The following is a 20726-nucleotide window of genomic DNA, read 5'->3' on the forward strand; positions in this document are numbered from 1 at the left end:
TTATAACAATATAATCTTGAAAAATGCCTGTTTGGGTAATGTGTCACTTTTATTGATTCATCACATGCTTTATGTACTTCGGACAGAGATTTAAGATAGCTGTACTTTGGAGTTGTTATCAAGTCAACCTGATTTTTTGTTTTCTTTCTGTTTTAGCCACCGGAAAGGCAGATTGTGGTTGGTATATGTTCCATGGCAAAGAAATCGAAATCCAAACCAATGAAGGAAATTCTTGAACGGATCTCCTTATTTAAATATATCACAGTAGTAGTATTTGAAGAAGATGTTATTTTGAATGAACCCGTGGAAAACTGGCCTTTGTGTGATTGTCTTATTTCTTTTCATTCTAAAGGTAGTAAAACAGGGAGGGAAACCTCTTTATCCTTTCTAACTATAAAACTAATAGATAAAATAGAAAAATAAAATTAAACTCACCTAGTCTCACAGATAAGTGATATTAACATTTTGATATATTTCTTTCCAATCTTTTTTTCTGTGTGTATTTTTTAAAAACACATTTTGTGTTATAGTGTATATGTAATACTATATTTAATTTTTAACCTAATTACATCAAGAGGTTTTCCCCTTCTATATCATTTGTCAAAAACCTGATCTTTAATGGTGTCATAGTATATCATCCTGTGGATGTACTATATCATACTTAACCAATATCTTAAAAGTTAGATGGTTTCCAATTTTTACTATTAAAAATAAGGTTGTGATGAACTTTTTGAATGTATGTCTTTGTTTACAACTCTAAGTTTCTTAGGACAAATTCTTGATTTTTAAAATATTATAAGCCCATATGTTTTGCCATATAGAAGATAATCTATCATTCCTCAATACATATTCATGCTTTATTTCTTAAGAACTTAATATTTGAATTTTATATTTTCCTTGCTATCTTTTATAAATCAAACTGAAATATCAATTAAGCTTAAGTATTCATAGTAAAGTCCACTAATCAAAAGTTATTAAGTGTGTGTCTGAAAATTTATAACCTAAGAATCTGTGAATTTTCATTAAGAGCTCTAATTTAAAAGATATGCACTCAGTTATAAATGTATTCATATTAAATCGTTTTTGTTACCAAACTAATGTAGCCTCCAGGTGTGTTAAAGTCTCACTTTAGTTAGGTGTTTAAAAAGCATCCCCTTCAGCAAGAAGAGGATGGAGCAGGTTAAGACTTTTTGTGCTCCCATACACTATATTGATTTTCATTATTTCATAGAGAAGTCAAGTCCCTGGTTTTCTTTACAGACTGAAGTCATTCATTTTAGAGAATCTTAAAATTTGCTTATGCTTGGTGGTAAGGTGTTCTTCCCTTACTATCACATGGTTCTTCCTATTTAAGTTAAAGCTAGTTATTTGCTTGTAAAAACTAGATACTACCTAAGGTCATATCCCACATGCTGTCTCTTTAACAGCAACAAAAGCAGGGTAATGACTATATAGGCGTTTCTTATTTCCTGAATTCTGTTAGAAGGCTTCAAACCATAGACATTGAGACATCTTTACAGTAAGTGATGAATTCTTAGAGTCTATAAAACTAGATGGGTTTGTGATTTGTGGCCCATTGATTCTTGGTATAGAGAACTTCTAATTAAATGTTAAAAGCTAAGAGGAATTTAGGAATAAATCTTTTTTTTAACTGACCATAGCTTTTTGTTTTGTTTTTGTTTTTTTAACTTCAGTAGGCTTTAACACTTCCTTCCTCTAGTAACTATTCTGATAATGCTACAAAATAGTGTCTTCACAGATACACTGTAGCATACTATAGTTAAATGCTAAAGCTATGTATGCCTGATGATTATTACCCTTTTGCTTAGATATTTATTAAAATATTGTTATTTAGGGAATAATTATAGTTAATATTTATTGAGCACTTATTATGCCAGGTATTGTAATAAGTGTTTTATATACACTATTATATTTAATTTCCCAAAAACCCTTTTAGTTAAAATACCCCTTTACAGCTGGGAATCAGAGACTTGGAGATATTAAATAAATTTGCCCACGGTCACATAGCTAATGAAAGATGGAGTTAGGATTTGAACCTTGGTTTATGCTCTTAACATCTATGGTATACTGCCATTCTTAATCATATACTATACGTTGATGGTTAAAATTGTAGACTTTTAGTGTTAATACAGAGAGTGAAGTATAATCATTAAAATTATTTAGATTTTTTTTTAGATCTCTTACTATATCTGCCATTTGATTTGTTTTCATTGTAATTAGTAATTTTACCAAAGTCTAGAAATTTTAAGGACTTAATTTCTGCTGTGTTAACATTGACCTAGTTAACAGCAAGCATGATTCTGCTCATATATTTTATATTTTGAGCATATCTGTTGAATGTAAACTAATTTTTCTTCTGCTGTTTTTGAAGATGCTTAAGTTCTTTGAATAATCAGCTAATTTATATGTATTCGCATCAAAATATCATTAGTGAGAAGAAGAGGAGTTATATAAATTTTTAAAAAATCACCAGGTGATTGTGATACACTTATTTATATATAGATTTCTATTTGTGTATGAGGTAGTCTTACCTTCTGTCAGGTGACTTTGAATAATCAGGCATCAACTAACATGTCAGTGCTCTAAATTGGGTTATGTAACCACTGGCTTGCTGTGCCTTATCAATCAAATTCACTAAGAAAAAATAAGATTTATTTACTAGTACAAGATAAATCAAGTTTTGTGTATTTATTATTCTGTCTTATAAAGAAAGCAGTTACATGCATAATGAATTAGTCTTTTATAGGAAGTGGCATGAATTCAAGTTGATTAAGTTATAGATGTCAACTTATCTTGAGATTGTACAGAATATGTTAATAATATGTGTTCTTAGGATTTCCACTGGACAAAGCAGTTGCCTATGCAAAACTCAGGAATCCATTTGTAATCAATGACTTGAATATGCAGTATCTCATACAAGACAGGTGAGTGGTTAAGTTGGCTAAATTAAGGAAGGAAAATTAACATTTATTTAGTATCTGCTTAAGCTGACATGGTATCAGGTGTTTTTATACATATATAAATTTGTGGTATCCTTGAAATAATACTTAGAAATAGGTATTTATACCCAGTTTTACAGGTGACGAAACTTGAGAATCAGGCAGATCATTTAGTTTGCCAAAAGTCACAAGTAGTTTCTCAGGTAGTGGGACAAGGACTTAAACCAGGTCTGTTTAATTTCCAGACCCTACTAAACCATTGAAAATTATGAACAGTTTTTCTGTCATGTGGCTGATGATGAAGCTACAGCTTTACCCATTATAACTAGGTTTTTAATGGTAAAGTGGAACCATTTTGAGAAATATTTTACTGTATATCTTAGCAATTCATTTAACAGGTCAAAAGCATAGATATTTAAAAGAAATTGTAAAATACAAATGCATTTATATATTTCATTTAATTGGTGTTTCACTCTACTGGCTCCCCTTATAATTTCACCAGTATTCTATTTTATTCTGTCTTAGCATTATAATATGAGGTTATACATATGAAAATGCTGTATGAAGTGTAAGGCCCTATAGTTTTTTGATTTTCTATTTTTGTTTTTTTTTTCCTTTTCCAGATAGTAATGTTATTAATATCTCAATTTTTATAACATTTTTCCTAGATTTACATGTTTATATATTATAAATATATATGTATATATATAAATGCATATTCATTTTAAGAAATTTAGAAAATAAAATCATGAAGAATGGCATTTAACCCTGCCACTACGTTTACCATATTTTTTTAATATAGAAAGCAATACATATATGCACTTACATTTTACAAAATTAGGATCACCTTTCTATTAAAAGACTGTAAACATTTTCCCACATTGTTAAATATTCTTTGAGTACTGTATAAGGTTTTTAATACTTAGGTAATATTCTGTCATTGTGATATAGTAACTTTAACCATTTCTTTTTATACATTTACATTCCCAATTTTAAAAATTAGTATTTTAATATGCCACAAAAAGTATTGTGCATATACTTTTGTTCTAATATTGCTGAATATTTACTTAGAATACAGTTTTTCAGTATTTTAAATGACATATTTGTTTACTTAAAGACTTTATATGCATGCCTTTTTTAGTGATAGAACAGTAATAATGTACTTTATGAACAGTACAGTAATATACTCATTGTGAAACAGAGCAATAAAACAATAAGGATATTTTCTTTTTTCTTCAGGAGAGAAGTATATAGTATTCTTCAAGCTGAAGGTATTTTACTTCCTCGTTACGCAATTTTGAATCGTGACCCAAATAATCCCAAAGGTAAGAGTAAGAGATTTTAAACAAGCTATCTTTTGTCACTTAACATACTTTTGAGCCACTCTCTTCTATAATTAAATGGAAAGAATTTAAATTATGGTATTCTATTCAATTTTTTAAAAATGATCCAAATAGGCAATTAAATTTCAATTAAAATGTGACACTATGAACTACAAGGCTAACTAATAATCAGGAGTTGTATATCCTATATTTCTTTGGTCTACGTTTGACATATCAGAATCATAAAGAAGAATTTTTAAATAACATGCTTAATAAATTTGTATTGATTGGGGTAAATGAGTGATTCATCTATGACTATTGAATTAAGTATTAGAAACTTCATGTTAGTATGCCACAACTAAACTTCTGATGAGTAGGAATTTTGAAATACTACTAGTTATTAATATTTTAAAGTACCCTTTGCTTCATTTTCCTGGTTATCAAAACATAGCATGTAAGTTACACTTAGTCTAAAAAGGCAAGAGAAATGCTTAATATTTAATATTAATATTAATATTTAATATTCTGATAACTATTTGGGGGAATTTTGATGACTTTATTGTACATTAGAGCAACTTTTATTAAAAACCAGATATAGTACCATCTGTAACAGGGAACTTTTCTCATTTGTCTAGAGGTACAACTTGCTGATTGGATTGCTTGCTTACTCTGTATATTGGTTAATTTTCTAACTTAAATAATTTCATGTTTTATGGTATCTGTGGTATAATGATTCCATACATTTTTCAGAAGATGATAGCATTATGGTGTTATTTCTCAATCTTTCTGGTGTATCATTTCATATCTAACTTTGAATTCTATGGGGTGACAGGGTAAAATGGCAGGTCCATTAGATTTTTGAAGAATATAGTTCCTAATGTCATAGATCATATGTTTGCATAAATATTTATTTTTTATTTTTTATTTTTTAAATTTTTAAAAAAATAATTAATTAATTTTTGGCTGTGTTGGGTCTTCGTTTCTGTGCGAGGGCTTTCTCTAGTTGCGGCAAGCGGGGGCCACTCTTCATTGCAGTGTGCGGGCCTCTCACTATCGCGGCTTCTCTTGTTGCGGAGCACAGGCTCCAGACGCGCAGGCTCAGTAGTTGTGGCTCACGGGCCTAGTTGCTCCGCGGCATGTGGGATCTTCCCAGACCAGGGCTCGAACCCGTGTCCCCTGCATTGGCAGGCAGATTCTCAACCACTGCGCCACCAGGGAAGCCCTGCATAAATATTTTTAATTAAAATCAAATCAGTACATTATCCAAGGTTACTTTTCTTTGTAATCTCTATTATAGTAAAAAAAGAAAAAAAAAAGTCCTCAATAATCATATTATATCTAGGTAGTATACAAAATGTAATTTTTCTTGCTATTGTGTTTGATTTATAGAATGTAATCTGATTGAAGGGGAAGATCATGTAGAAGTAAATGGGGAAGTTTTCCAAAAGCCATTTGTAGAAAAGCCAGTCAGTGCAGAAGACCACAATGTTTACATTTATTATCCAACATCTGCTGGTGGTGGAAGTCAAAGACTTTTTCGAAAGGTAAACCTTTGTTACCCTAGTGAATACTATTCTAAATACATTGTTGTATAAATTTTACTAAAAGTAATCAAGATTTAGTAAAACTAAGATTAACAATGTATCATTTAGAGATAAATTAATAAAACTGATATCATATCAATACTTTGTTAGAAAAGCAAGTCATCATTTTAGTTATTTAATGTTGTTATGCAAAAGCTTACCTACAGAATACCAAGAAAGTTATTTGATCTTCTTTCTACCTTCCATTTATGTATCTGTCATGTGAGAAATTTGGTAAAGATCAGCATTTTTTTAAGAAAAATGGCCTCCCAAATGGATAGTTCATAGAAAAAGTAATGCCAATGAACTCTTAAATACATGAAAGTATGCTCAAAATTTTACACCCATAATAAAATAAATGTAAATCAAGTCTAAAAGATAATGACATTGAATTACTTTTTGAATTAGCAAGATCAAAAAGATTGAGGTAGTTGGAAAACCAAGTACAAGCCCAAACGTTGTTAGCAACATTTCTTCTTAGCAATATAACTTAGCAATATATCAGGATTAAAAGTGCACGTTCACTCATAAACAATCATGGAAATGCAAAGTAAGAACACAATGAGGTACTTGTTTTATATTCATTAGAGTGGCAAATATTAGGAAGTCTGACAATACCAAATATAGATAATTGTAGATCAGGAGAAACTCTTATACATTGCTAGAGAGACTGGAAATTATTAAAACAGTTTTTAAAAGATTTTGGCATTATTTTGTAAGTTGAATGTGAGCATATTCTATCACCTAGCGATTCCACTTCTAGTATATGCCGTAGAAACACTCCTGCACGCATGTGCCACGGGGATATTTAAAAGAAAGTTCGAAGCAACGTTGCTCTACTAGCTAAAGCTTAGAAAACAACCTAAATATATATTGATAGGCAAATGAATGAATTATGGGCTATTTATACAGAGGAAAATTATATAGTATTAAGAAAGTAGTTACATGCAGCAATATGGTTGAATCTTAGAAACACTGTTCTTAGTGTTCATTGTATTTTTACGCTATTCAAGTTATAATTACAGCAGAAAATAATATAGTGTCAACTATGTAATGTGTTGTTAAATATTTGTAGATTAAAAAAACTTTTGGAAATATCAGTGATGGAAATAGATGGTAAAAAGGGTTATTTTATAAAAATGAGGAGAATAATTTAGTTTTTACATTGATAGACTTCTTTTATTTTCAGATTGGCAGTAGAAGTAGTGTTTATTCCCCAGAAAGCAATGTACGAAAAACAGGCTCATATATATATGAAGAGTTTATGCCCACAGATGGTACTGATGTTAAGGTAGGATTGATTAAAGTATATTTTTATTTTGTAGTTTGAGTTTACCAGTGATCTCAGAAAAAGAGATTACCCTTTAGTTAGCTATATCTAACCTCTATTCTGAATCTCTTTCTTTTTAACTAGGAATTCTTAATCTGTTTTGTATTATGAATGCCATTGGCAGTCTGAAGCCTATGGACCCTTTATATAGGATAATGTTCTTAAATGCTTAAAATAAACCACACAGGGTTACCAAGGAGACAAATTTTATTGAAATAAAGTTATCAGAATATTTAAAAACCAACCCAAAATATAGTGGGTAAGGGTCTAATAGCCACCACGATGTTTCCAGGCATTGATCAGTGTAAATGATATTTTGAGAACTTTGACAACTATAATGTGATTAAAAAAAAAATAGGTGTGATTTCTGTTGGTGACAAATAAGGTCTTAACTGCTTTACCTTCAACCAGTCTGTGTCTAGAGAGTTCTTAGGTGTAAACCTGATCATGAACTTCTTTTTAAAAATTCTCTTGTGGATCCTCATTGACCACAGGGTGATAATCAGATTTATAAGGCTGGCATAGATACTTCACAGTCTGCCCTCTGTCCTACAAACCTTATTTCTTACATTATAAACCATACCAAATAACATACTGTTATCTGAATACATCATGCTGTTTTGTTTCTCTGCCCTTTGTCTGTGTTTATTACCTTTGCTTAGAGTGCGTTTCCCTCTCTTGTCTGCTTTTGAATTCATGCTGTCCCTCATCCCCCACCCCCTTTTAAATTTTTATTTTGGCAGTTACTTCCTTCTGTAATTTTTTAATTTATTTTTACCGCTACTTTGTTAAACTAAAACAATTTGAGAAGTATCACATCATATGCATTCTAGTATTCCCTCATAATGTTCAGTATAATTATTTTTTATAGAGAACAGAACCTCACTTTACCAATTTTTGCTGTATAATTAATTATTTAGAATCTTTTCCAGTGTATTGAAAATTTTCACATGTAAAATAGAAAGATGTGTGAAAAAATAGTCTGGACACTGAGGTATTTTTTATTTATTATTTTTTATTTGAATTTGTTGTCTGCTGTTTTTATTTATATATATATATTTTTAAGTAAAATATGTATTTTAATATTTCTGAAAGGTTTATACAGTAGGTCCAGATTATGCCCATGCTGAAGCTCGAAAATCTCCTGCACTTGATGGCAAGGTGGAGCGAGATAGTGAAGGAAAAGAAGTAAGATACCCTGTTATTCTCAATGCACGAGAGAAATTAATTGCTTGGAAAGTCTGCCTTGCATTTAAGGTAAGATGTTATGCAGGCCATATAGACCCTTGTAAAAATTCTAATTTTTTTTTTTTTTTTTTGAGTAAATGAGATGTTATTTGGGCTTATAACAGCAGAGATCAGCAGAGAAAATAAAGTGGTATATCTGAATGGTTTATGTACTTTTCAAGGGATTCTTATAGTGCCATTAATGTTAAAAATATATAATAAATGAAGACCTTTGTTTCTCTTTATTCTTTCTGGATTATATAGAAGGAAACCTTGTCAATTTATTCAGAAACTACAATTACAGAGGAAAACTTAACTGAAACAGTAGAATTACAGGAGTATTATTTAACATACCCCTATAACCAAAACTGGTTTTAAGTATCTATTCAGAGTTGATAAATGATTTTTTTAAATAAAAAATATCATCATTCTTCTAGCCTTTGCAATTGATCCTTTAGCCTATTATATATAGTAAAATATGTTCATGAAAGCTATATTAATACACTTCTTAAAGAAAACTTTTTACTTATGACATTTGACTAGTTCTCTCAATCTGTATTATTAGACTTTGCCTGTACTGTACAGTAAAGATTTAAATAGAGTAGTTCAACTTGCATCTAATAAAGAATAAACTTTACCTTGTTGAAGCCTTGCCTTGGATATGTAACTTAAAGACTAGTGTATATTACTGGTTATTAAATAATAAATAAGTGCTTTGTGTTTTAATAATTTGAAGTCTCTCATGGAAGGAATCTTAGCCTGAAATATGTTTTAATAGCTTTATTTGAATTGTTTTAATTTTGTAATACCAGGATCCCAAAAGCCTTGACTTAAAATCACATTATACTAATATGTGATATATGAATATAAAATGTAGAAGATCAGAAAATTCCTGGAGCCCAAGCAGGAAATTCATACCTTTCAACTGTTTTCTCCCAAATAAAGTAAAGTTATTTCAGGTGCTCACACTTGATGAGCACCTGCGGTTGTGGTTATCAGGGTTTAAAAGATTCATAGGGGTAATGGGACATTTTCTCTGGGATATGTCTTCAAAACTTTCTCCTGTTTAGTTTTTTTTTTTTTTTTTGGATTAAAATGATATAATTTCTACTAGCACAGAATTTATCGAAGCCTTTAAAAATTTTTACTTTTGTTTTTTGATAAAATGTTAATTGAAGAACTTCTTGATTTCTTGGCCTCTCTAGTCCCGTAAGCATTATTGTTCTACATCTACTTCATAGGAAGAACTTAAATAATCATATGACATGTATATTTTCAGAGTATTCAAGTTACAGATAAGTAGTTTCTTTGTTTTTACTTACTATGAAGTAAACTGATAAACAGTAATATACTTTTAGGCAGTTATAAAATTTGATGTGTTCTAATAAGACTGGAAAACTGTAAGTCATAATTCAAATGGAACTTTAAAGTTTATAATTTATTTTAAATAGCAAACAGTTTGTGGCTTTGATTTGTTACGGGCCAATGGACAGTCCTATGTCTGTGATGTCAATGGCTTCAGTTTTGTGAAAAATTCCATGAAGTATTATGATGATTGTGCAAAAATACTTGGGTAAGATTTTCTTCTTTATATTTCTTCCTCTTTACTTTTGTTACAGCTAATGCATACTAGTTATTCAGAAACCAAATAATGGTAAACGTCAAGTGATCAGGGTTTTGTAAACACTGCAGAGTAAAAATCAGTGTTCATAAAATGACATCCCCAAAGACCATGCCAAATCCTGAATTACACTTCGGGTTATGAAAGACAAATCAATATATGACCAGTATAGATAAAGGCTTAAAGGTATTTAACTTCATAGATTTAGAAATGCTGTAACAGTGATTTTTAGTGATTATTACAGTGGTTATTCATCAAAATGGCTAATTTATTTGATTATTTTGTTTCTCAAGTTTTTGATATGTAATTATAGTACTTAATGGTACAAAATTAACCAGAATAAGTAACCAGAATAAAATAGAAATATTTGGAATTTAGAATTCTTTTGAATGATTCTGCTTTCTACACGCATATGTTACTTTAAAATAATCTCATGAGATTATGAAGTGAATATAAAAGAAATTATTGCATATAGAAATGCCATTTTTATATTCTTTGACTTATTTTCTTATATCCTGATTTAGACGACTTGAAAGACAAGAACTATTTCTAAACCATTTCAAAGTATATTTGACATAGCCATAAAAAACTTACACTTGAAAATGTATTTTAATAATTGGGGTCAGCTGTTATAGTATATTTCAAGGGTTTGTGAACTTACCCTTAAAGTGAAATTTGGGGGAGCTTACTAAATTTTAGCATGAATAAATGCTAAATTTAAACAAAACAAAAAATGTCTTATAATTACTTAAACATGTTTTCATTCTTAACCTTATTAGCAAAGAGTAATAAGAAATTTGTTAAACATGGGCAATAGTGTTTAAAATAGCTTTGCAGGTGATAAATAAAAACTGAAAGAAATGATCAGTGGCCACACAGAAGAGATAATCTTGGATTTCAGAATCTTTGTAAGTAGATACGCAGTTACAGTGATTTACTTGAATCCTATGTAACTTATATTTTTAAAATGAGAGTAAGTAAGTAAAGCCAAATTCATGACATCCTGTTAGTGTGTTCCATACAACAGTTTAGCACTGCTGATCTAATTTTTCTTCATCAGGATTGATTTTTTAGGTTACTTTTTATGTGCCGTATTCACATAATCACTAGATAGTTTGACTTTAACTCCTATAATACTCAGTTATTTGTCATTAAATACCCAGGTTTGTCTTAAAATGAACTAGTTTAATTTTTCTTTTCTTTTTGTCTTGAAGGAATATTGTAATGCGAGAGCTTGCTCCACAGTTTCATATCCCCTGGTCGATACCCTTAGAAGCTGAAGATATCCCGATTGTACCAACTACATCTGGAACTATGTAAGTTTAAATATTTTCATTTAGAAACTCCTTGGGTTTTCCCCATTGGTTTGTGCTATTACAGTGACGATTACATTTCTGAATAATTATTAGACACTCTACTGTGCATGTTTTCATATGATTGACTTTGCAGATGGAGAAATAGATTATATGCTTTTACCTGGGGCTATTTAGACTAAAGATCTTTTCTGTTGTTACAAATAAAATCCTGAAAAATGCTTAGATAGTTAGAGAACTATTGAATTAAGCCATAAGAATAAAGGAGGTGCCAGCAGATGTGTTCCTTACAGGTTCGTGGTCAGTGGTCATACAACTTTGGTGCTCTCAGCATGTAAAGGAAAAATATACAGTTACATCTTGAAGTAACTTAATTAGACCAACATTGCCAAAGTGTTTCATAAATTCTAGTGAAAGTTACTGCTTGAAATTCACCTGTCACTCAGGTGAGTTGACCAAATGCTTCGTATTCCCAGCTTAGAGCTTTATGTTAGCGTATTAAATATTCTTAGGAGTCCTGATTGGGGCGGAGAGGGGGACAAAAATACTTAATTTTGTTTTTAAACCAATATTTCCAAACTTATTTAACACAAAACATGTTTTTGGGTAACTTATTCTATAGAGTTGTGTTCTGTGTCTCACAGTTTGGCAAATGTTAAATTACACCCTACCATTCTTGCTAAGACAGTTTTCTCTTCCAGTAACTTGAGTTTGAAATATTTTTCTTCTTACGTGCGCAAAATAAATATAGCAGCTTTATTTTGTTTGATTTAATGAAATCTCAGTCTATAGTGATCTATGCTACAGGGCAGATAATTAAGGAAGTTACGGGATTACAGTCCATTTACTTTTTTTTTTTTTTTAATATTTATTTTATTTATTTATTTATTTTAACATCTTTATTGGAGTATAATTGCTTTGCTATGGTGTGTTAGTTTCTGCTTTATAACAAAGTGAATCAGCTATACATATGCATATATCCCCATATCTCTTCCCTCTTGCGTCTCCCTCCCTCCCACCCTCTCTACCCCACCCCTCTAGGTGGTCACAAAGCACCGAGCTGATCTCCCTGTGCTATGCAGCTGCTTCCCACTATGTATTTTACATTTGGTAGTGTATATATGTCCATGCCACTCTCTCACTTTGTCCCAGCTTACCCTTCCCCCTCCCCGTGTCCTCAAGTCCATTCTCTAGTAGGTCTGCGTTTTTATTCCCGTCCTGCCCCTAGGTTCTTCATAACCATTTTTTTTTCTTAGATTTCATGTATATGTGTTAGCATATGGTATTTGATTTTCTGTTTCTGACTTACTTCACTCTGTATGACAGACTCTAGGTCCATCCACCTCACTACAAATAACTCAATTTCGTTTCCTTTTATGCCTGAGTAATATTCCATTGTATATATGTGCCACATCTTCTTTATCCATTCATCTGTCGATGGACACATAGGTTGCTTCCATGTCCTGGCTATTGTAAATAGAGCTGCAATGAACATTGTGGTACATGACCCTTTTTGAATTATGGTTTTCTCAGGGTATATGCCCAGTAGTGGGATTGCTGGGTTGTATGGTAGTTCTATTTTTAGTTTTTTAAGGAACCTCCATACTATTCTCCATAGTGGGTATATCAATTTACATTCCAACCAACAGTGCAAGAGGGTTCCCTTTTCTCCATACCGTCCGCAGCATTTATTGTTTGTAGACTTTTTGATAATGGCCATTCTGACCGGTGTGAGGTGATACCTCATTATAGTTTTGATTTGCATTTCTCTAATGATTACTGATGTTGAGCATCCATTCATGTGTTTGTTGGCAATCTGTATATCTTTTTTGGAGAAATGTCTGTTTAGGTCTTATGCCCATCTTTGGATTAGGTTGTTTGTTTTTTTGATATTGAGCTGCATGAGCTGCTTATAAATTTTGGAGATTAATCCTTTGTCAGTTGCTTCATTTGCAAATATTTTCTCCCATTCTGAGGGTTGTCTTTTCATCTTGTTTATGGTTTCCTTTGCTGTACAAAAGCTTTTCAGTTTCATTAGGTCCCATTTGTTTATTTTTGTTTTTATTTCCATTTCCGTAGAAGGTGGGTCAATAAGGATCTTGCTGTGATTTATGTCATAGAGTGCTCTGCCTATGTTTTCCTCTAAGAGTTTTATAGTGTCTGGCCTTACATTTAGGTCTTTAATCCATTTTGAGTTTATTTTTGTGTATGGTGTTAGGGAGTGTTCTAATTTGATTCTTCTACATGTAGCTGTCCAGTTTTCCCAGCTCCACTTATTGAAGAGGTTGTCTTTTCTCCATTGTATATTCTTGCCTCCTTTATCAAAAATAAGGTGACCATATGTGCGTGGGTTTATCTCTGAGCTTTCTGTCCTGTTCCATTGATCTATATTTCTATTTTTGTGCAAGTACCATACTGTGTTGATTACTGTAGCTTTGTAGTATGGTCTGAAGTCAGGGAGCCTGATTCCTCCAGCTCCACTTTTCTTTCTCAAGATTGCTTTGGCTATTTGGGGTCTTCTGTGTTTCCATACAAATTGTGAAATTTTTTGTTCTAGTTCTGTGAAAAATGCCATTGGTAATTTGATAGGGATTGCATTGAATCTGTAGCTTGCTTTGGGTAGTATAGTCATTTTCACAATGTTGATTCTTCCAATGCAAGAACATGGTATATCTCTCGATCTGTTTGTATCATCTTTAATTTCTTTCATCAGTGTCTTATAATTTTCTGCATACAGGTCTTTTGTCTCCTTAGGTAGGTTTATTCCTAGGTATTTTATTCTTTTTGTTACAATGGTAAATGGGAGTGTTTCCTTCATTTCTCTTTCAGATTTTTCATCATAAGTGTATAGGAATGCAAGAGATTTCTGTTCATTTATTTTGTGTCCTGCTACTCTACCAAATTCATTGATTAGCTCTAGTAGTTTTCTGGTAGCATCTTTAGGATTCTCTATGTATAGTATGTCATCTGCAAACTGTGACAGCTTTACTTCTTCTTTTCCGATTTGGATTCCTTTTATTTCTTTTTCTTCTCTGATTGCTGTGGCTAAAACTTCCGGAACAATGTTGAGTAATAGTGGTGAGAGTGGGCAACCGTGTCTTGTTCCTGATCTTAGTGGAAATGGTTTCAGTTTTTCACCATTGAGGACGATGTTGGCTGCGGGTTTGTCATATATGGCCTTGATTATGTTGAGGTAAGTTCCCTCCATGCCTACTTTCTGGAGGTTTTTTATCATAAATGGGTGTTGAATTTTGTCGAAAGCTTTTTCTGCATCTATTGAGATGATCATATGGTTTTTATTCTTCCGTTTGTTAATATGGTGTATCGCATTGATTGATTTGCATATATTGAAGAATCCTTGCATTCCTGGGATAAACCCCACTTGATCATAGTGTACGATCCTTTTAATATGCTGTTGGATTCTGTTTGCTAGTATTTTGTTGAGGATTTCTGCATGTATATTCATCAGTGATATTGGCCTGTAGTTTTCTTTCTTTGTGACACCTTTGGTTTGGTATCAGGGTGATGGTGGCCTCGTAGAATGAGTTTGGGAGTGTTCCTCCCTCTGCTATATTTTGGAAGAGTTTGAGAAGGATAAGGGTTAGCTCTTCTCTAAGTGTTTGATAAAATTCACCTGTGAAGCCATCTGGTCCTGGGCTTTTGTTTGTTGGAAGACTTTTAATCACAGTCTCAATTTCAGTGCTTGTGATTGGTCTGTTTATATTTTCTGTTTCTTTCTGGTTTAGTCTCGGAAGGCTGTGCTTTTCTAAGAATTTGTCCGTTTCTTTGTGGTTGTCCATTTTATTGGCGTATAGGTGCTTGTAGTAATCTCTCATGATCCTTTGTATTTCTGCAGTGTCAGTGGTTACTTCTCCTTTTTCATTTCTAATTCTATTGATTTGAGTCTTCTCCCTTTTTTCTTGTTGAGTCTGGCTAATGGTTTATCAATTTTGTTTATCTTCTCAAAGAACAAGCTTTTCGTTTTATTGATCTTTGCTATTGTTTCCTTCATTTCTTTTTCATTTATTTCTGATCTGATCTTTATGATTTCTTTCCTGCTGCTAACTTTGGGGGTTTTTTGTTCTTCTTCCTCTAATTGCTTTAGGTGTAAGGTTAGGTTGTTTGTTTGAGATGTTTCTTGTTTCTTAAGGTAGGATTGTATTGCTATAAACTTCCCTCTTAGAACTGCTTTTGCTGCATTCCATAGGTTTTGGGTCATCGTGTTTTCATTGTCATTTGTTTCTAGGTGTTTTTTGATTTCCTCTTTGATTTCTTCAGTGATCTCTTGGTTATTAAGTAATGTATTGTTTAGCCTCCATATGTTTGTATTTTTATAGATTTTTTTCCTGTAATTGATATCTAGTCTCATAGCGTTGTGGTCGGAAAAGATACTTGATACGATTTCAATTTTCTTAAATTTACCAAGGCTTGATTGGTGACCCAAGATATGATCTATCCTGGAGAATGTTCCATGAGCACTTGAGAAGAAAGTGTATTCTGTTGTTTTTGTATGGAATGTCCTATAAATATCAATTAAGTCCATCTTGTTTAATGTATCATTTAAAGCTTGTGTTTCCTTATTTATTTTCATTTTGGATGATCTGTCTGTTGTTGAAACTGGGGTGTTAAAGTCCCCTGTTATGATTGTGTTACTGGCGATTTCCCCTTTTATGGCTGTTAGCATTTGCCTTATGTATTGAGGTTGCTCCTATGTTGGGTGCATAAATGTTTACAATTGTTATATCTTCTTCTTTGATTGATCCCTTGATCATTATGTAGTGCCCTTCTTTGTCTCTTGTAATAGTCTTTATTTTAAAGTCTATTTTGTCTGATATGAGCATTGCTACTCTAGCTTTCTTTTGATTTCCATTTGCATGGAATACCTTTTTCCATCCCCTCACTTTCAGTGTGTATGTGTCCCTAGGTCTGAAGTGGGTCTCTTGTAGACAGCATATGTACGGGTCTTGTTTTTGTATCCCTTCAGCTAGTCTGTGTCTTTTGGTGGGAGCATTTAAGCCATTTACATTTAAGGTAATTATCAATATGCATGTTTCTATTACCATTTTCTTAATTGTTTGGGGTTTGTTATTGTAGGTCTTTTCCTTCTCTTGTGTTTCCTGCATAGAGAAGTTCCTTTAGCATTTGTTGTAGAGCTGGTTTGGTGGTGCTGCATTCTCTTAGCTTTTGCTTGTCTGTAAAGGTTTTAATTTCTCCATCAAATCTGAATGAGATCCTTGCTGGGTAGAGTAATCTTGATTGTAGGCTTTCTCCTTTCATCACTTTAAATATGTCCTGCCACCTCCTTCTGGCTTGCAGAGTTTCTGCTGAAAGATCAGCTCTAACCTTATGGGGATTCCCTTGTGTGTTATTTGTTGTTTTTCCCTTGCTGCTTTTAATATTTTTTCTTTGTATTTAATTTTTGATAGTTTGATTACTATGTGTCTTGGCGTGTTTCTCCTTGGATTTATCCTGTATGGGACTCTGTGCTTCCTGGACTTGATTAACTATTTCCTTTCTCATATTGGGGAAGTTTTCAACTATAATCTCTTCACATATTTTCTCAGTCCCTTTCTTTTTCTCTTCTTCTTCTGGGATCCCTATAATTCGAATGTTGGTGCATTTAATGTTGTTCCAGAGGTCTCTGAGACTGTCCTCAATTCTTCTCATTCTTTTTTCTTTCTTCTGCTCTGCAGTAGTTATTTGCACTATTTTATCTTCCAGGTCACTTACCCGTTTTTCTGCCGCAGTTATTCTGCTATTGATTACTTCTAGAGAATTTTAAATTTCGTTTATTGTGTTTTTCATCATTGTTTGTTTGCTTTTTAGGTCTTCTAGGTCCTTGTTAAACATTTCTTGTATTTTCTCCATTCTGTATCCAGGATTTTGGACCATCTTTACTATGCTTACTCTGAATTCTTTTTCAGGTAGACTGCCTATTTACTCTTCATTTGTGTGGTCTGGTGGGTTTTTACCTTGCTGCTTCCATCTGCTGTGTGTTTCTCTGTCTTCTCATTTTGCTTCACTTACTGTGTTTGGGGTCTCCTTTTCTCAGGCTGCAGGTTCGTCGTTCCCGTTTTTTTTGGTGTCTGCCTCCAGTGGCTAAGGTGGGTTCAGTGGGTTGTGTAGGCTTCCTGGTGGAGGGGACTAGTGCCTATGTTCTGGTACATGAGGCTGGATCTTGTCTTTCTGGTGGGCAGGTCTGCGTCCGGTGGTGTGTTTTCGGGTGTCTGTTACCTTTTATGAGTTTAGGCGCCTTTCTGCTAGTGGGTGGGGTTGTGTTCCTGTCTTGCTAGTTGTTTGGCATAGGGTGTCCAGCACTGTAGTTTGCTGGTCATTGAATGGAGCTGGGTCTTGGCGTTGAGTTGGAGATCTCTGGGAGATTTTTGCCGTTTGACATTACGTGGAGCTGGGAGGTCCCTGATGGACCAATGTCCTGAACTCTGCTCTCCCACCTCAGAGGCACAGTCCTGACACGCGGCTGGAGCACCAAAATCCTGTCATCCACACGGCTCTGAATAAAAGGGGGAAAAATAAATAAGTAAAATAAAATAGTTATTAAAATGAAAAATAATTATTAAAAATAAAAAAAATTTAAATAATAAAAATAAAGAAAGAAGAGAGCAAGGAAACCATAAAACAAATCCACTAATGATAAGAAGTGCTAGAAAGTATATTAAAAAAAAATGGGCAGACAGAATCCTAGGACAAATGGTAAAAACAAAGCTATACAGACAGAATTACACACAGAAGCATACACATACACACTCACAAAAAGAGAAAAAGGAAATATATATATATATATATATATATCGGTGCTCCCAAAGTCCACTGCCTCAATTTGGGATGATTCGTTGTCTCTTCAGGTATTCCAGAGATGCAGCGTACATCAAGTTGATTGTGGAGATTTAATCTGCTGCTCCTGAGGCTGCCGGGAGAGATTTCCCTTTCTCTTCTTTGTTCGCACAGCTCCTGGGGTTCAGCTTTGGATTTGGCCCCTCCTCTGCATCGCCTGAGGGTGTCTGTTCTTCGCTCAGACAGGACGGGGTTAAAGGAGCAGCTGATTAGGGGGCTCTGGCTCACTCAGGCTGGGGGGAGGGAAGCGTACGGAACGTGGGGTGAGCCCGCGGTGGCAGAGGCCAGCGTGATGTTGCAGCGGCCTGAGGAATGCCTTGTGTTCTCCCGGGGAAGTTGTCCCTGGGTCACGGGACCCTGGCAATGGCGGGCTGCACAGGCTCCGGGAGGGGAGGTGTGGATAGTGACCTGTGCTTGCACACAGGCTTCTTGGTGGCTGCAGCAGCAGCCTTAGCATTTCATGCCCGTCTCTGGGGTCTGCGCTGATAGCCACGGCTTGCGCCCATCTCTGGAGCTCCTTGAAGCGGCGATCTTAATTCCCTCTCCTCGCACACCGTGAAACAAAGAGGCAAGAAATAGTCTGTTGCCTCTTAGGCAGGTCCAGGCTCTTTCCCTGACTCACTTCCAGCTAGCTGTGGTGCACTAGCCCCCTTCGGGCTGTGTTCACGCAGCCAACCCCAGTCCTCTCCCTGGGGTCTGACCTCCGAAGCCCGAGCCTCAGCTCCCAGCCCCCGCCCGCCCCGGCGGGTGAACAGACAAGCCTCTCGGGCTGGTGAGTGCTGGTCGGCACTGATCCTCTGTGCGGGAATCTCTTCGCTTTGCCCTCTGCACCCCTGTTGCTGCGCTCTCCTCCGTGGCTCCGAAGCTTCCCCCCTCCGCCACCCACAGTCTTCGCCCGCGAAGGGGCTTCCTAGTGTGTGGAAAACTTTCCTCCTTCACAGCTCCCTCCCACTGATGCATGTCCTGTCCCTATTCTTTTGTCTCTGTTTTTTCTTTTTTCTTTTGCCCTACCCAGGTACGTGGGGAGTTTCTTGCCTTTTGGGAGGTCTGAGGCCTTCTGCCAGTGTTCATTAGGTGTTCTGTAGGAGTTGTTCCACATGTAGATTTATTTCTGATGTGTTTGTGGGGAGGAAGGTCATCTCCATGTCTTACCCTTCCACCATCTTGAAGGTCTCCCCTCCATTTACTTTTATCCCAGAGTTAGCATAGTCATCTCAAGAGAAGAAGCAGGTATTGTGTAGCTTAAGATTACTCCCCCTTCAGCCTCTTAAATTCTTTTTAGGATTTGATTTGATAAAATTAAGACTAGTTGTTACAAGCACTATGCTTCATGGAGAATATCTTAAATTGGTAAAAGATGGTTCTAAATAAATAATTAGATGTATTAGTCTGAATTATATAACACAAATCTTTGTCAGAAAGTTGAACGTTATTTTTTTAATTTTAGGATGGAACTTAGATGTGTCATAGCTGTCATTCGTCATGGAGACCGAACACCAAAACAAAAAATGAAAATGGAAGTGAGGCATCAAAAGTATGTGTAGAGGGGAATAATTTAACCTCTCAGAGATAAGTTAAGATTTCTGATAGGTGCTTAGTTATTTTGATTAATACCTCATATAGAAAAACTGTTTACCACTACTTGGCCATTAATATTTAAACCACTGGAAAAAAATAAAATCCAACAAAATCCATTTTAAATTGTGTATTTTAGCATCTGAAAATTACTGTGGCAATATCCATATATGGTCATCATCCTGACCTAGCTTTTATTTATTGTTGTAAATATTCAGTCTTGTGTTATTCTCTTACATTGCTTTCTGAGGATCATTAACTTCTCAGCCTTCTAGATGAAAATTAGTAGAATGAAAGTTTGTTACTTCTTTTCAGTTAATCTAGTGATTATTAGTTTGATACGGTTTAGGAAAATACTAAGTTTTATCAATCAAAGTAGAGGAGCAACATCGTATAGTGAAAGAGGGCACACAGTGAAGTCCATAGACCCCAAGTCCCATATCTATTATTAATTATTGTTTTAGTCCCATATCTATCATTTATTGTAATTATTTGTTTTAGTTTATAGAGGTAATATTGTTGCAAATGCCTAACAGTGCTCTGTCTTTCTTATAAGATTCTTTGATCTTTTTGAAAAGTGTGATGGATATAAATCCGGGAAATTAAAGCTCAAAAAACCAAAACAATTACAGGCAAGTGCATCTGATTTCTTGTTGGGTTTTAAATTGCTGATCGCAAAGTTACATAAAAATTCAATTCTTTATTTATTTTACAGGAAGTGCTGGATATTGCACGACAACTTCTTATAGAGTTGGGACAAAATAATGATTCCGAAATTGAAGAAAACAAGTCTAAACTTGAACAACTTAAGACCGTGTTAGAGATGTAAGTATCTTTTTGAAACGCATAATTTTGGTAACTACTTATAGTGCTTTTTTTTTTAATATGTGTGACTTTTCACGTTAATTTCCTTCACAGTTTGAACTTTTTTCTCTTTATCACT

General features: G+C 33.9%; 1 protein-coding gene across 3 annotated transcripts in view; it reads left to right on the top strand.

Annotated features, from left to right (window-relative positions):
- The window catches only part of PPIP5K2 (diphosphoinositol pentakisphosphate kinase 2), a 79464-nt gene that overhangs the window by 10879 nt on the left and 47859 nt on the right, over positions 1-20726 (top strand). For all 3 annotated transcript variants that reach the window (XM_068535690.1, XM_068535691.1, XM_068535692.1), the window contains 11 exons: positions 157-352; positions 2855-2945; positions 4200-4285; positions 5672-5826; positions 7055-7156; positions 8291-8452; positions 9874-9995; positions 11258-11359; positions 19656-19742; positions 20340-20415; positions 20499-20608. In XM_068535690.1, the coding sequence (XP_068391791.1) occupies positions 157-352; positions 2855-2945; positions 4200-4285; positions 5672-5826; positions 7055-7156; positions 8291-8452; positions 9874-9995; positions 11258-11359; positions 19656-19742; positions 20340-20415; positions 20499-20608 (1289 nt within the window). The remainder of the gene's footprint in view (positions 1-156; positions 353-2854; positions 2946-4199; positions 4286-5671; positions 5827-7054; positions 7157-8290; positions 8453-9873; positions 9996-11257; positions 11360-19655; positions 19743-20339; positions 20416-20498; positions 20609-20726) is intronic.

The sequence above is a fragment of the Eschrichtius robustus genome, chromosome 2, assembly GCF_028021215.1.
Source record: "Eschrichtius robustus isolate mEscRob2 chromosome 2, mEscRob2.pri, whole genome shotgun sequence".
Classification (NCBI taxonomy): Eukaryota; Metazoa; Chordata; class Mammalia; order Artiodactyla; family Eschrichtiidae; genus Eschrichtius; species Eschrichtius robustus.